At 34.8% G+C, this 17,346-nt stretch overlaps 1 protein-coding gene across 1 annotated transcript; it reads right to left on the bottom strand.

Annotated features, from left to right (window-relative positions):
• Positions 1-5,908: 5,908 nt before the first annotated feature.
• On the bottom strand, positions 5,909-6,361 carry LOC142322762 (uncharacterized). The gene has a single exon (XM_075361836.1). It carries the CDS (start codon positions 6,359-6,361, stop codon positions 5,909-5,911), a length of 453 nt encoding a protein of 150 aa, XP_075217951.1.
• Between the last annotated feature and the right edge of the window lie 10,985 nt (positions 6,362-17,346).

Raw genomic sequence — 17,346 nt, 5'->3', positions numbered from 1 at the left:
GTTAATTGCTTTTATACGGATCTGAATACTTGACAGTGGATACCAATGTACTCTGGTGGTTGGTGTTCAATTAATTGCACATCTCAGGAACGGTAGGCCTGAGTCTGTACAAGACTATAATACCCCATTTACAGGTAACATCATCCTCTTCTCATTGGGCGGTGGGGAGGTTGCATATTGCTCACTAGTTTGCAACATACATATTTTCTTCACAGATTGCAACATACATATTTGGAAAATAAATAAATATTTGACATGAAAAAGATAAGTTTTGCCTCTTATTAATGTAAACATCAAAATGAATGTAAATTTTTCATAATACTGTCATGCAGCCAGCTGCCTCCTGTGGCTGTGAACCATATTCTTGCAGTCTATTATAATACAAAATCAAACCAAACATTCCAGTAGTGAAAAATTTTCAAATGCACCTGCAAATAAAGTAACATTCTAGAATGTGAGAGGAAAGATTTTTAACCTATTTAAAAAAAAGGTTACAGTTTGATTGATAAAGTTAGTGTGTACTCAACCATACTAACTGAATTCAGTGATGATTCTATTCTTATTTTGTAGAAGACACTTTTCTACTGTTCTCATTACACATCTTTCCAGATAAATTAAGTTAAATACTTTTTTAAATGAAAAATTATCTGAATACTGATATGAAGATATTTTTCGTTTTTTTAAAGATTGACTTTTACCCAAATATTCCTTTTTTTATTGTAATGATAACAGTCAAGAGGTAAGTACCCTCTGATCCCCTGTCCTGGGGGAATTAACATATATAGTTTATATTGCTTAGATGCAAAGAGTGTAGTTTAAATTCACTTACCTTAAGTTCTTTAATCATATGTACTGGGTATCGTGCTGTAATAAAATGTCTTTTTTTGGTCATTTTTATTTAAGAAATATCAAACATAATATCGCTATTAAAAACACAATAAATATGAAAGTTTTTTCATGAATGTCCAAAAATAAAAATTTTAGTTATAAATGTAATATTGTACCAGCAAATTAACTTGAACAAAAATGAAAACAATTTTATTGAAAAATAAATGAAACATTATAAACAAAGAATGAATATTAACTACATGTTTATATACATTCTTTTTAATAACCATCTTTCGTTGAGTCATCATTGGAATAAAATAATAACTCTTTCCATATCATATTTCAATTCAATAAATATAAACTTATATATTACTCAGTAGATATAAACTCAGTAACTAAGTATATAAATTTATATTCTTATATACAGAATGTATCATGAATTTATGTAACAAAATTCTATTCCTATTTAATTTTATTCATCAGTAATTTTAATGGTAGTTAGCTAATACAGCTGGTCTTATATCGGCCAGAATGTAATTAATAAAAAAGTAATAATAATTTAAACAAAGATATATTGAAAAGAAAATTTATTAATTATAATTTCAATATGACCATTTAAAAAAATAATCAAGTTTTTTAATAGATTATGTAATGTGTTGTACAATAATAAAGTTTTTAAATTGTCTTTCCTTATAGTTGTATAAAATTAGTATGTTGTCTGAATATTTTTTAATCATAATTATAATGCATAATCATTTAATCATAATGTATATATAAACAGTGCATTTAACTATATACTTGTGTGTGTTTGCATATGTATATATGTAGGTGAGCTTACATTTGTACTGGTATACACCTACTATAAATTATTAGAGGTTAAAGTAATAATAATTAATTTTAAGTCTTTAATCTTATCTTTGTTATTCCCTTATCCCAGTATAATCCTGTTTAGAAAATAGTTAAAAATACATATATTAAATTATACTAAAAAATATTTACATGACTATTCTCTTCTTGTATTATCAGTATTTTATTTTACAAAAATGTTTATCCAATCAGAACTTACTTATTAAAATAAGTTATAAAAATAAGTTATAAAATATACTTACTCTCTTCTCTTGTACAAATTCTCATTATCCCAATATAATTTTTTTGATATTAAACCGACTTAAAACAAAAAGAAAACTATTCAAAAATGGATTTTTTTTTAAATCTTTAACACAGGAATATTATACATATTAAGAATATTATACATGTTAGTTTAGTTAACTGTTACTTTACTTCATTCTCATTCTAGAAGCAAACAAGTCGTCAGTTCTTGACTGATTGATTGTTAAAGAACGAGGTAGGACATCTTAATTGAACTTCTGATACAACTCCCAAATAAGATATAAGTCTGTGAATAAACCCTCTCTGAAAATGCTATCATCCCATTAAGAAGCAGCTGCATTACTTTTATGGTACTATTCTGGTACTACATACAGTAATGTATACAATGTGATGGCTGATTCAACAATGAATAAGACAATTGACCTATGATGGGACTGTTTCATAAGATTGCTCAAAATTGCTAGTACTTAACTTAAGATGGCTTGTTAATGGAAAAGGAAGACTGTCAAGGTGGCATGAGAAATAAAATTCTTTCACAATTTTCAATAACTAAAGTTCTGGAAATAATCAAGACATGTTTTACTGTTTCAGTAGTGCTTTAATAAAAATAACTTTTTTTTGGTTTAATCAGTATGTTATGTATTACCAATGTTGCTGGGGCCAAGCACTAAGTTCAGGCAGCCATTATCAAAGTGAAAAATGATGGCTATAGTGATTTGGAACAAGTGAATTTTGTTGACTGACCATGGAACATCTCTGTCAGGTTTAAAGCATCCAGCTCTTCTTGGTTCCCTTTTTTAATTTAATCCTTTAAAATAATTTTTGATTAATTAAAATAATATTAGCTTGTCTTTCCTTATGATGATATTTTTATACATAACCTACACCAAATATACTGGAAATTGGGCAAATTTTTAGAATTTTCTTCAGGAAGTTTGAAATTAATAATGAGTCATTTTATATAAATTGTGTGTGTGTGTGCACATGCACACGCGTGCTATAAATAGTATATGGTGCTATATAATGTATTTTTTCATTGACCTCAAGGTCTTAAGTTCTCAGCACCTCAATAAAGATAAGATTTATTCTTTATTTAGTAATCTGTTTTAGCCTTTATATTTGCATGTAAACATAGTGCAATTCTAGATGTGTGATTTATTATTCATAATAATTGATGTCATTTATTCTGAAAATGTTTTACACACATATCTTAACTAGTTCCAGTTATAATTTAATTCTGTTTTCTTGTATTATTTGTATCTTGTGATTAATATTTCTTAGCATTTTATTAACAGTCTTTCTTATTATTTATGGAAATATAAAAAAAAAATTATTCTCATTTGTTCTTCATTACTTCTATTAGTGTACAACTTCTATAGTATAAGATTGAAATGACTGTTGAATTGAAATTAATTTTCTACTATTTAACAGTTTTAATAATGAGTAAACAATCTAATTTATATTAATTATAAAGGTTGGAAAATAAAAAATAATTATAAAGGTTGGTAAGTAAAATCATAATCCTGTCTCTGTAGAACTTCAGTGTTTTCTGGATTAAAAACTGCAATTTTCACAGGTCTCTTTTGAAGCCAATTTTATACTATTAAGAGTATTCTGTACAGGCTGAAACAAATGGAAATCTGATTGTGAAAGCAAGATGGATCTAAACTTCCCATCCAAGCTCTCAATTTTTGATGGTCACCAAAGATATCTGGGGTCTGGCATTGTTGTGACAGAAGACAGCATCTTTCCTACTGATCAATTCTGGTCACTTTTCTCAGTTGCTTGGCGTAATCTTTCCAGTTATTGACAGTAGGGGTTACATCATTTTACTGGGTGGCAGTGCTCATAGTGAACCATTTCTTTCTGATTTTACAGCATTCACTTTTTTGGTATCAATCCTGGCTATTCCACTATTTGCAGAGTTTACCTTGCTTTGATGATTATCTTTTCCATACATTATTGTCATACATGACCCATTTTTCATCACCCATACTGGACTATTTAAAAAATCATTTGATTTCGTTCTGTTCTAGCAAACAAGTTACAGACTGAAATTTGATCCATTAACTTCTTTATTATTAAATCAAATATTAAGGAACATTTAGTAATTTAATGGGCTAAACAAATTTTCAAATTAAATAAACACCTAGAAAACTAAATGAAATAAAGATTGAGAACAACAAGAAAATATGTTCTTTGTGAAAAACAGAAAATTAAAAATAATGGAAAAAGAAACATGCTTACTATTTATTATTTGGTGAAATTCTTAATATTTAATATTTAATTAATAGATTATATAACAAGGCAGTGGTTTTTAAAACTTTAAATATGACTGATAAATTTTTATTTTACTATTTACAATTTTCCAAATCTGGTGTTGAAATTTTTTTTGTTGATAAAACAAACCTTATGAATGTTGTTGTCTTGTCATTCGTTCAGTCGTTGTGTCCAACCCTCAGGGATTCTATGGACAACTTTTCTCCATCCATTTCTGTCACTGACTGTTTCTTTCAGTTGTTTCATGGCCATGCCTGTGTCAGCTTCGACAAGCCAACAGGTTTCCTTTTGTCGCTGACCATACCAAGCATCATTGATTTTTCTAATAAATTTAACTGCATGACATGTCTGAAGTACAAGAGCTTGAGCCGAAGTACTTTGCCTTCAAGGGACATGGCTGGTTTGACCTGTTCCATAACTGCCCTGTTACTAATTTTGGCTGTCCATGGTATTCACAGCTTTCTTCTCCAGCATTATTTTAGTTCGAAAGCATCAATCCTTCTTCTAACATCCCTCTTCAGGGTCCAACGTTTCACATCCATAGATTGTTATAGGGAAGATGATTGCATGGACTAGCTGGCACTAGTTGGCACTAGTGCCAACGCTAGTAACTTTATTTTTCCAGATTCAGTTCATGCTTAACATTGCCTTCCGACCCAATGTTATTTGCTGTCTGACCTCTGGGCTGCTCCCACCATTTTGAGTGATCATGGATCCAAGAAAGATGAAACTATCAATTCACTCAACATCCTCATCATCAATCGTGACTTTGATGTTTTTACAAGTAGTTGTCATGATTTTGGTCTTTTTGACATAAAGCTGTAGGCCCATATCTTCAGATCATGCTCTGATTCAGCTAGAAGCGTTGTCATCTTTGTAATGAAGATTATTGATGCAACCTCCAATTTTGACTCAGATCTTAGATTCTTCTAAGTTTAACTTCCAACCCACCGGGTTGGTCTAGTGGTGAACGTGTCTTCCCAAATCAGCTGATTTGGAAGTCGAGAGTTCCAATGTTCAAGTCCTAGTAAAGTCAGTTATTTTTACACGGATTTGAATACTAGATCGTGGATACCGGTGTTCTTTGGTGGTTGGGTTTCAATTAACCACATATCTCAGGAATGGTCGAACTGAGAATGTACAAGACTACACTTCATTTACACTCGTACATATCATCCTCATTCATCCTCTGAAGTATTATCTAAATGGTAGTTACCGGAGGCTAAACAGGAAAAAGAAAAGAAAAGAAAGAAAGTTTAACTTCCACATAATCATTTCTGCATAAATGTTGAAGAAAAAGGGCAGCCTTTTTGACTGTAGTTAAAAAAGATGCAGCCTTGTCTGACTCCTTGACAAACTTTGAACCAGTCAGTATCCACATACATTGTTTGAACCATGGCCTCCTGGTTGGTATAAAATGATCTGATTAGGTGAGTTAAGTGTGGTGGCACTCCCAGTTCATGTAAGGCGTACCACAGCTTCCTGTGATCAACACAATCAAATGCTTTGGAGTAGTCAACAAAGTACAGGTAGTTGGTCTTTTGAAATTTGTTGGTTTTCTCCAGAATCCAATGCAAATTCACAATGTGGTCATGGGTGCCACGACCACGTCAAAACCCAGCTTGAACATCCAGTACCTGAGCATCATGTAGTTGACCTGAGACGGTTCTGGATGACCTTCAATAAAACCTTACTTGCATGGGAAATCAAAGCTGTAGTCCGGTACACACCTTTCTTTAGTAACAGGGTGAAAACAGACCTTTTCCAATCTGTTGGCATGTTTCCCAATCTGTTGGCCTATTTCCCAGATTTTTTGACATAATGCTATGATTGCTGCTGATGGAATAGGTCTAAGCAGTTCCACTGGAATAGTGTCCATGGCAGGAGCCTTGTTATTTGGGAGCTGTTCCAGAGTCCAAATTACTTCCTCTTCAAATATTAATGGTTTCAATTCATATAGGGCATATTTAGCTGGTGTCAGAGGTGTATTAGTGTTTATATATAATTCTACATACTGTTGCTCAGTCAAGTCTTTCACGTTCTTATTCTTGATGGTCGCTTTGCAAGCAGTGAAGGAGTCTCTGTCTTCTCTAACTTGAGCAAAGAAACCGCTGGTGTGGCCTCTAACAAACTCCTCTTCCATTTGCTTGCATCGTCACTCCCAACAGGCGAGTGAACGATGCAAGCCTCCTTGTCTTGTCCTAGCAGCATGTTGAAAATCTCCAATTAGTCTCCTGAATTCACCTACCAACTGCTTTCACTGATCTTAATTTTTCAACAATTTTAATGGTGTCGGGCGTCAGCCGTTTGGAACTTTTTCCCACTCTCTATATGGTATGTTCTAGAGTGGCTTCAAAGACATTAGATTGGAATTCTTGCCAAAATTCCTCAGGTAGCCACTCATCAGTATTAAGCAGCTTGAACTTGTTCTTCACATCTACAGCATACATCAGCGGAAATCTGGTTACATCAAACCTCCTTGGAGGACCATTTTTCTTGCTACTTCTTACCCTGACTTTCAACTTGGCCACCAATAGCTCATAATCAGAGCCACAGTCTGCTCCAGGGAATGTTTTTACTGCCAGAACGGAGCTCTGCAGTCACTAATTGCATAGGATGAAATCGATCTGATTATATGGTACATGCCATCAGGGAATGTCCAGGTGTATAAAAGCCACTTCGGTTGCTCATAGCTCATTGCTGTTATAGTGATGGTCAAATTGTGTTGGCAGAACTGGACTAGTCTGTCACCAGCTTCATTTCACTTGCCTAACACAAACCTGCTGCAGATGCCCTGTTCTTGTTGGGCTCCAACTTTGGCATTAAAATGCCCAATAATGTATACCATGTCCTTTTTAGGCACCTGTTCCAGTGTTCCAGTATTCCAGTATTCCAGTGTTCCAGTATTCCAGTGTTCCAGTATTCCAGTGTTTCAGTATTCCAGTGTTTCAGTATTCCAGTATTTCAGTGTTCCAGTATTTCAGTGTTCCAGTATTTCAGTGTTCCAGTATTTCAGTGTTCCAGTATTTCAGTGTTCCAGTATTTCAGTATTTCAGTATTTCAGTATTTCAGTATTTCAGTATTTCAGTATTTCAGTATTTCAGTATTTCAGTATTTCAGTATTTCAGTATTTCAGTATTTCAGTATTTCAGTATTTCAGTATTTCAGTGTTTCAGTGTTTCAGTATTTCAGTATTTCAGTGTTTCAGTGTTTCAGTGTTTCAGTGTTTCAGTGTTTCAGTGTTTCAGTATTTCAGTGTTTCAGTGTTTCAGTGTTTCAGTATTTCAGTATTTCAGTATTTCAGTATTTCAGTATTTCAGTGTTTCAGTGTTTCAGTGTTTCAGTATTTCAGTATTTCAGTGTTTCAGTGTTTCAGTGTTTCAGTGTTTCAGTATTTCAGTATTTCAGTATTTCAGTGTTTCAGTATTTCAGTATTTCAGTATTTCAGTATTTCAGTGTTCCAGTGTTCCAGTGTTCCAGTGTTCCAGTGTTCCAGTGTTCCAGTGTTCCAGTGTTCCAGTGTTCCAGTGTTCCAGTGTAGTGTTTCAGTGTTCCAGTGTAGTGTTTCAGTGTCGCAGTGTAGTGTTTCAGTGTCGCAGTGTAGTGTCGCAGTGTTTCTGTGTAGTGTTTCAGTGTTTCAGTGTCGCAGTGTAGTGTTTCAGTGTTTCTGTGTAGTGTTTCAGTGTTTCAGTGTCGCAGTGTAGTGTTTCAGTGTTTCAGTGTCGCTGTGTAGTGTTTCAGTGTTTCTGTGTAGTGTTTCAGTGTTTCTGTGTAGTGTTTCAGTGTTTCAGTGTAGTGTTTCAGTGTTTCAGTGTAGTGTTTCAGTGTTTCAGTGTTTCAGTGTAGTGTTTCAGTGTAGTGTTTCAGTGTTTCAGTGTAGTGTTTCAGTGTTTCAGTGTAGTGTTTCAGTGTTTCAGTGTAGTGTTTCAGTGTAGTGTTTCAGTGTAGTGTTTCAGTGTTTCAGTGTAGTGTTTCAGTGTAGTGTTTCAGTGTTTCAGTGTAGTGTTTCAGTGTTTCAGTGTAGTGTTTCAGTGTAGTGTTTCAGTGTTTCAGTGTAGTGTTTCAGTGTTTCAGTGTAGTGTCGCAGTGTCGCAGTGTCGCAGTGTCGCAGTGTTCCGTGCATTTTCACATAAAAATCTTCAGTTTCATCCCCATCAGCAGCCGTGGATGGCACATACACTTGTACAATAGTTGCACTGATCGGCTTCTCCCGTATTCGAATGGTCATAATCCGGCTGTTAACTACTGTACTGTAAAACTCTCCGCTGTATAAGCTGTAAGCTTATCCATGATGGCCACACCATTTCCTTTGATGCTGTTATGATAGTAAAGTCATTAGAGGTAAAATTCCCCGACGGGGAGTCTTATTCTTTAAGACTTTGGGGGTTGGCGTCCCCACGGGCCTAGCCTCCGCAGCTTTTCTTCCCACTATACAATGAGCTGCGGAACACTTTACATTTTACACATATACTACACCAAGAACACTACATAAATTACAACATACACACATACACAATTACACAACAACAACCTACACTGATATTTCTTACATTTACACTCGGTGGTGTTGCGACATCTTACGAAACGCAACCGTAACCCAAGGTGGGAACAAATCGTGCCGATGGGTGAATGGCTCTACGTAGTGAGTCCCGAACGATGTCCTCTGGGCACCAGGGCGAACCCAGTTGTATTTAGCTCTAACTCCAGTACGCGTGCGCTCTGCTGGAGTGGTCCATTTTTCGCCGGTACTCGTGGGACCAAAATTTCAGTTCCAACAATTAACACAATGATGGTTGGTGGTCCATCTGAGAAAACCACCAATTCAAGTCTTGCGAAGAGACCTCGATCAGCTTCGTCTGACGAGGATAAAAGTCCTACAAAAGAGAATTTCTTAGAATCAAAATATAAAAATATTAGATTTGTTGTTCTCAGAAATAGTCAGGAAGGTGGCTCCCTTCAAAAGGTCTCACCGTTTTTAATAAACAAAACCATAACAGGTGCAAGTGGCTCCCCGAAGAATATCAGGAAATTACGCGACGGATCGATTCTGGTTGAAACATTCAACGATGAACAGAGTCGATCTATCTTACGTCTCCGTAATATGGGTGGTATAAATATAAGTGCAGAATGCCACAAAACGTTAAATACGAGCCGGGGTGTAATTTTTTGTAGAGACCTTCTAGATATAGATATCTCGGAAATAGTTGATGAGCTTTGCCACCAAGATGTTGTTGAGGTGAAGCGTATAATGAGACGGCAGAACGGAACAGAAGAACCGACACCGTCTCTTATATTAACATTCAATCTCCCTGTTCCACCAGAGAAGATTAAAGTGGGTTACCTCTCGGTTCGGGTACGACCATTCATACCCAACCCACGGCGATGTTTCAGATGCCAAGGTTTTGGTCACACTACAACATCTTGTACAAAAACCGAGATCTGTGCTCGATGTGCTAAAGAAGGTCACAATGACACTAACTGCGAAGAAAGTGAAAAATGCGCAAACTGCAGTGGTCCACATACAGCTCGCTCCCGAGATTGCCCAACTTTTAAAGAAGAAAAGGCAATTCTCAAAATCTGTACGGAGCAAAATCTATCTTTTCCGGCTGCACGTAGAGAATATAAAAAGATAAACAATTCACGGAACCTGGTTAAACCAGACGTATCTTTTGCCACCGCTACATCTAAGCAAATTCCTACAAATGCTAATAATCAGCAGTGCGGATCCTGCAATGAACTTAAAAAACTTGTTCAGATGCTATCTGATCAAGTAGCTTCACTTACAGCCACTATCTCAGAGCTGACAAAAATGAATAAAAAGTCCACCGTCGTAGCTAGTGAATCAAACAGTATGATACATACGAAAGTTCCTATTCCCAAAGTCGTACCGCCACGAATAGCGACTATCACAGCTGGCAGTAAGCCACCACCTAATAAGCTCCCCATAAAGGGAACCAATATAACTATCTCCTCTGGGATGTCAACTACAACATCCCATTCAAATAAATCTCCTCCACCATCACCTCATATACTGGAGGATATGGTTGAAGAACCACCCGACCCTAGGGCATCGGAGTTCTTTAAAATAAAAAATACAAAAAATAAAAACCGAATCACATACAACTAATTTTTATATAATTTCCGAAATTTATTTTTTACACTTATGAACATTATTCAGTGGAATGTTAGAGGTATTCGGTCCCGCATTGAAGATATTAGAGTACTAGCGCACACACATGATCCACTAATCATGTCTTTCCAAGAAACTCACCTTCTACAACATGACCGAATTACACTTAGAGGATACTTCTGCGAGAGATACGACTGCCTAGTAGACAGTAGGGAGAGTGGTGGAGTAGCGATTTTCATGAAGAATGGGGTATCAGCTACAAGAATTCAACTAACCACTGTCATTCCTGCTATTGCAGTAAAGATCTCTATTCCCTTCAAATTGCATATCTGCAATCTGTATCTCTCACCGAACACTGAGTTCAGTGCTTTAGATGTCTCAAATCTCCTCACACAAATACCATCTCCATCGTTAATAGTAGGAGACTTCAATGCCCATCATATTTCCTGGGGCTCAACCTTCTGCTCCACTCGAGGAAATATGATAAACAGATTGAGACAAGACTTTGACCTTTGCCTACTGAATAATGGATCACGCACATTTATGTCCTTATCAACTGGTACTGTATCTAACCTTGATCTTTCCATATGCTCACCGAATGTACTCCCTCATTTTAATTGGTCGATTTGTGATGACTTTCACGGCAGTGATCATAGACCAATTATTATTAGTTTCGGTGTAGACTGCGAGATTAAAAGAAGGCCACGGAGATGGATTGTTGAAAAGGCAGATTGGAACGGATACTGTAAAGCATTCCGATCTCACTATGACGATGGAGCGAACATCCTCGACCAATATTCTTCTTTTACGTCCATGATACTTAAGAATGCCAACAGATATATCCCACAAACATCGGGTAATCCTAGACGTCCTTTCGTTTCATGGTGGAACGATGAATGCAAAAATGCTATTAGGAATCGACGGCAGGCACTACGTAAATTTAATCGTAGGCCTACAACAGAACATCTAAATTTATACCGCAGGGCTAGAGCGGTGTGCCGTCGAGTATTCTTGGACGCTAAGAGGAATTCATGGACGAAATACGTGAGCACTATCTCACGCACTACTTCCACGTCTACTGTATGGAAGAAAATTCGTGCAATCTTCGGATCACCGAAACAATCTATTCTTGGTCTTATTGATGAAGGAGAACTCCTTTCATCATCCTCGGAAGTGGCAAATAGTCTAGCAAAATCTTTCCGCTCGGTGTCTCTCACCTCATCATATAATAACGATTTTCAACGGTACAAGATACAAATGGATGTGTTGTCGTTAAACATTGGTGATTCGGTTGGTGAATTAAACACTCCATTCGTATTTAAAGAATTGTTACATGCACTTAAAAATTCACGGGACACTTCCCCTGGACCGGACAACATTCGCCTTTCCATGCTTTCACACCTTCCTAATTCGGCACTACAACAACTTTTGAATATTTTCAACGGTTTATTCTCCGAACAAGTCTTCCCACCCGGCTGGTCAGAAGCATTTATTATACCAGTACTAAAACCTGGTAAAGACCAGACGAACCCCTCAAGCTATCGCCCTATTTCATTAACAAGCGTGTTGTGTAAAATAATGGAGAGAATGGTAAACCGCAGACTTACATGGTACTTGGAGAAACATGGCTTTCTATCTCCAGAACAGTGTGGTTTTCGACAAGGACGATCTTCCATTGACCATTTAGTGTCACTAGAAACAGCCATACAAAACGCTTTCCTCAATCGGCAACACCTCGTTGCTATCTTCTTTGATATAAAAAAGGCGTATGACACAGCCTGGCGACGTGGTATTCTTAACACTCTCAAAAAATGGGGAATCAAGGGCAATATGCTTGCTTTTATCCGGGGATTCTTAAATCACCGAACGGCTCGTGTTCGTGTGGATGATTCGCTCTCAGATAGTGTCATCTTGGAGAATGGAGTGCCCCAAGGTAGTGTATTAAGTGCCACCTTATTTTCTGTAGCCATAAATGATATTACCAAATGTGTTCAGGCTCCTGTCTCATGCTCTCTATTTGCTGACGACTTTGCTATCTACATTGCAAGCCGTTCGGCACCTACAGCAGAGAGACTACTGCAGAACACTATATATCACCTTGAAGCTTGGTCCAGGATTACTGGTTTCACATTTTCATCCGAAAAAACAAAATGTGTAGTTTTTTCTCGGCTACGAAACCCTTCTATTCCGCAAATTTTTCTGAACGGTGAGACTATTACTATCTCTAATTACGTTAAGTTTTTAGGTTTAATTTTTGATAGCCGTCTTACTTGGGTCAAACATTTAAAAGAATTGAAAACAAAATGTTCCAAAATTCTAGATATGATGCGAGTCCTTACTAACACCAACTGGGGAGCCGATAGATCATGTATGATACGTTTTTACTATTCCTTTGTTCGCTCCCGTTTAGATTACGGTTGTGTGGCCTACTCATCAGCTCGTCAAACCGTGCTTAAAATGCTGGATAGTGTACATCATGCTTTCCTTCGGCTTGCCACAGGCGCGTTTAGATCTAGTCCTGTTGCAAGCTTACTGGTAGACTGTGGTGAACCATCACTTTGGGATAGACGAGACCAGCTTTTATTATCGTATTTTGCTCGTCTCAGAGGACAACCAAATCACCCGGCTCTTGAGTCAGTCTTTAGAAATCCTAATCTAAGAAAGTATGAGGACCATCCACGTCGTACTGCACCGGTAGGTATCCGTACCTGGCGTCTGCTGCAGCATATAAATGTTGACAAACCGTCATTCTTTCCTATATATCCTTGCTCATATCCTCCGTGGAGAATAAACCTTATAAATTTTAATTTTGACCTGACCACATACAATAAACAATCAACACCATCTATTGTCTTTCAGCAAATGTTTCAGTGTGTTCTCTCAAAGATGAAACCAGACGCGGTTGTATACACTGATGGATCGAAACAAAATGATACAGTTGGGTGTGCATTTGTTGTTAATGAGAGAACTTATATGTTTGGTCTACCCGGTATTACGAGTGTGTTTACCGCTGAACTATACGCTATAAATAAGGCTCTAAACATTATTAACCCTAAATATAGAAAAATTATTATTTGCAGTGACTCGTGTAGTGCTCTCCAAGCCTTAAAAAACTTTTATTCCAAACATCCTATCGTCATTGAAATTTACAACGCAATCGCTGAGTTGAATAATCGCAACACAGAATTAAGTTTTTGCTGGGTCCCTAGCCACGTAGGGATTCCAGGTAATGAACATGCAGATTCCGCTGCCAAAGAAGCATGTAACCAGCCTCCTTTCACCACCCGAGTTGCTACTTATGATTTCATTAACTATGTAAAACAATTATTAAGAACAAGGTGGCAAAGTGATTGGACAGCTACCGTTGATAATAAACTCCGTCAGATTAAAGATTCTGTGTTACCATGGAACTCCTCATACAGAAAACCCCGGCGTGAGGAAGTAGTTCTCTGTCGATTGCGGATAGGACACACGAGAGTCACACACGAGTACCTGTTTACAAGAGGACAACCACCTCTATGCGCAAGATGCAACTGCCGCGTGACTGTGCGCCACATACTCGTGGACTGCATATGTTATGCGGCATTGCGTCGTAAATTTAAAATTCCTAGTAACATCCGTGGTATCTTGCGTGACGATAAGGAGGTTTTAAACCGGATGTTTATATTTTTACGTAGTATAGGGTTAATGCAAAAAATGTAATAAGTATGTATTCTTTCGTAATTGTATGTATTGTCCTATGTATTGTTTTTGTTATCCGAGTAGGGAGCCTTTTACACTATCGGATTTTTTTTTTTTTTTTTTTTTCCTATATATATATATATTCATATTTTTTTTTGTTTTTTTGTTTGTTTTTTAAATTCGTCTGTGATATTAGTTGTAAGATTTTTGTGATATTAGTTGTAAGACTGTAAACGTAATAGTTTTAAGTTTTATCTCCTTTTTTAGTTTTAAGTTTTATCTCCTTTTTTAGTTTAAAGTTTTATTTATTTTTAATGTGATAGTTTTTAACATAGTTTTAAGTTGCATATTAGTGTTTTTGTTATCCGAGAATGGGCCTTTTACACCCATTCCGGATTTTGTTTCTGTGATAGTAGTTTTAAGTTTTAATGTTATCTAAAAACCTTAAATTATTTTTATTTATTTGTCTATTTATTTATTTTCCGGGCGATGATAACGTTCAACCGTTTTTCGCCCAAAAAAAAAAAATGGTCATTGTCAGTCCAGTGCAGTTCACTCACACAGAGTAGATTAACATTAAGTCAGGTCATTTCTGACTTCACAATGTCTAACTTTCCTTGTACATTCCATATTGTAATCCTTTTGATTTTCCTTAGGCTTAGTCCTCCATGTTCTCCATGGGCTACATTAGCAGTTGGGTGCCCAGGGAGGTTTTTCCCACCCACATCATAAATGCCCAAAATAGAAAAACACAAACTTGCACATGGAGATAGTCAAGGACATGAAAGAACAAATATCCAAAGTGGTCAAAAACAGTTAAGAGTATAGAGGAATGGTTCAGAGTATCAAGAAATTCCAAGACTGTATAAAAAGAAAAAAAAAAGAATCAAACACCTGGTCAGAACAAAAAAACCCAGTCCAAGAGAACGAGGAATTACTAAGAGAAATAAATAAAAAGGTTTGAAAAAAAATAAATCGATTCTTAGTATGGTCAGCAATAGGCCATAATGAAAAAAATAAATTAATTAAAAGTTGTGATGTTTTTGTTTTCTTGTGTATCAAACCAGTTTGAAAAAAAGCTTTGCATTTTAAAATAATCATTTGCCTAGGTATGATTTATTTTTCAACACATTTTATGTTGACCTATTTGTATGTGACACACTTAAGCTGATACTTCAGTATTTTATTTGTTTTTTTAATACAGTTTGTATTTCTAGGAGTTTAGTAAATTGTTTGATACAGTTTTGTTAGTACAATCCAGATATAAACCTACACCTTAAATTTTTAACATTAATTCATAATTTTTTCCTGTTTAACTAATTATCAACATTTCTCACTGTATAAATATTTATAGTTATTAAACATTCACAACTTAGGTGAATTATGTATGTGTTAAGTTAGATTGATAAATTAACAAACAAGTATATAATCTTTTCTTAAACTATTAATTACAATGTAATAAGTTAATATACTAAAAGATTTAAGCATAACTATCAAGTATTCTTAATTATATAGCAAACCAAATTTACAGTTTTTATTTACACTGTAGAATTCCTCTTCCTTTTGCTACTTGTTTGAGAATATTATGGTACTTTTTATTTTGTGATCACATAGAAGCATAATTTACCAGAAGAAAACATAATTACCACATAACTATAATAGAAGAATCAAAGAATTCTGAATGGGTGTAATGCTGAATTAGAGTTTTTTCTAAAATTTCAGTATTCTAAGTAAAATATTAGTTATTGAATAAAGGCATTTTGTAAATCTTAATACTTCTTAAAATAAAATATATTGATAAAAAAAATATATTGATAAAAAAAATATATTGATAAAAAAAATATATATATATGTATAAAAATATATATATTAAAGTATATTCAGTGACCAAATCTATTTACACAATCCAAAATGGAAAAAATGAAAAAAATGGAATCAAGAATAATAAAAGGGATGAGAAAGGATGTTCTAATTATAGAACTGCAGCTTCAGATAGACCAACAATCCCACCTGGAAGATATCTCAAGGTTCTCTCCCCAGGTAATTCAAGCATCATCCTGTTTACAACATCTGATAAAAGAAAAGCATTTTTAATTTAAACTGAATATACTACTTTAGTCATAACTTTTTTATTCAGTTCAGTTATTTTCTAAATTTACCTTTTTAAAATTTACCTTTTTCTGAGTGTTTATGTAACCACATATTTTAAGATAATAATCCTGCTTCATCATTTTAAAATTGATGTCGCTCATGTTAAGCTCATTATAAATTAAAATAAAAACAAACTAATTAAAAGAGGCTTTTAATATGACAACCAACAATATACAAATTCTCAACAGTGAATTGCTGTACATTTTATATATGCATGCACAATATCAGTATATTACTATTTGTTTATTTAATTCTAATTTTTTATTTATATGATGATCTCATTACGATTGTCATCAATTTTAACCATATAATTGGGTGGTAACCTTAAAATGCATAAAAATAAATTATTATTTTAAGATAAATTAAAAAATCAAATTTCATCTTTTTTATTATATGTATTTTTCATTGATTAGTTTACAAAATGTGGTTATTTAATAAATAAAATGACCATATAGTGTTATTTCTTGATGATTTGGTTGTAATTGTGAAATTAAATCATATTTGTACATGTTTTTAAGTAGTGCATATGTAAATTTCAAATGGATAAAACCATTTTTTTCAGTAAGGAAGGAACTATTGTACAATTTTTGTCATAATTAATGTGAGTTTTGGTATGGTTCAATAGACAAATTAAGCATGTAATTAATCTCTGGTAAAATGATATTGTTCGCAGAAAAAACCTGAATTATATAACCTTGTCAAGCAAATCATCCATCTTGACAATGCACCAAGCCATGGTACTAATCATGAGAGAGTTTCTACCTGAAAAATTATAGAATTACGTCATACCACTTATTTTCCTGTCTTAGTTTCCGATGAATTCTGGCAGTTTCCAAAATAAAAAACTACATCCAAAAGGACAAAGATTTTCTGCCATTGCTGAATCCATCATTATGTGATAAAGGAAATTATAACGGTTATAATTATTACCTTCTTCATTATAAAGGTTATAATTCTAAAGCAACAGTAACCGTAACCAACACTAATGTACAGTTCCAAACATACGTTTCTTAAATGATAATTCTGAGAATTAAATTTTAAATTGCACATAAGCTTTGAAAGCTTGTACACATCGACTGGGATGGGATTCAAACCTGGGACCTCCGCGTGAAAGATTGAGACGCTACCACTTCGGCATGGAGATCTTTTTTTAAATTATTAAGTTG

The sequence above is a fragment of the Lycorma delicatula genome, chromosome 4 (genome assembly GCF_047948215.1).
Source record: "Lycorma delicatula isolate Av1 chromosome 4, ASM4794821v1, whole genome shotgun sequence".
NCBI lineage: Eukaryota > Metazoa > Arthropoda > Insecta > Hemiptera > Fulgoridae > Lycorma > Lycorma delicatula.
Note: the sequence above shows the minus strand (reverse complement) of the source record. Positions and strands in the feature narration are given on the sequence as shown.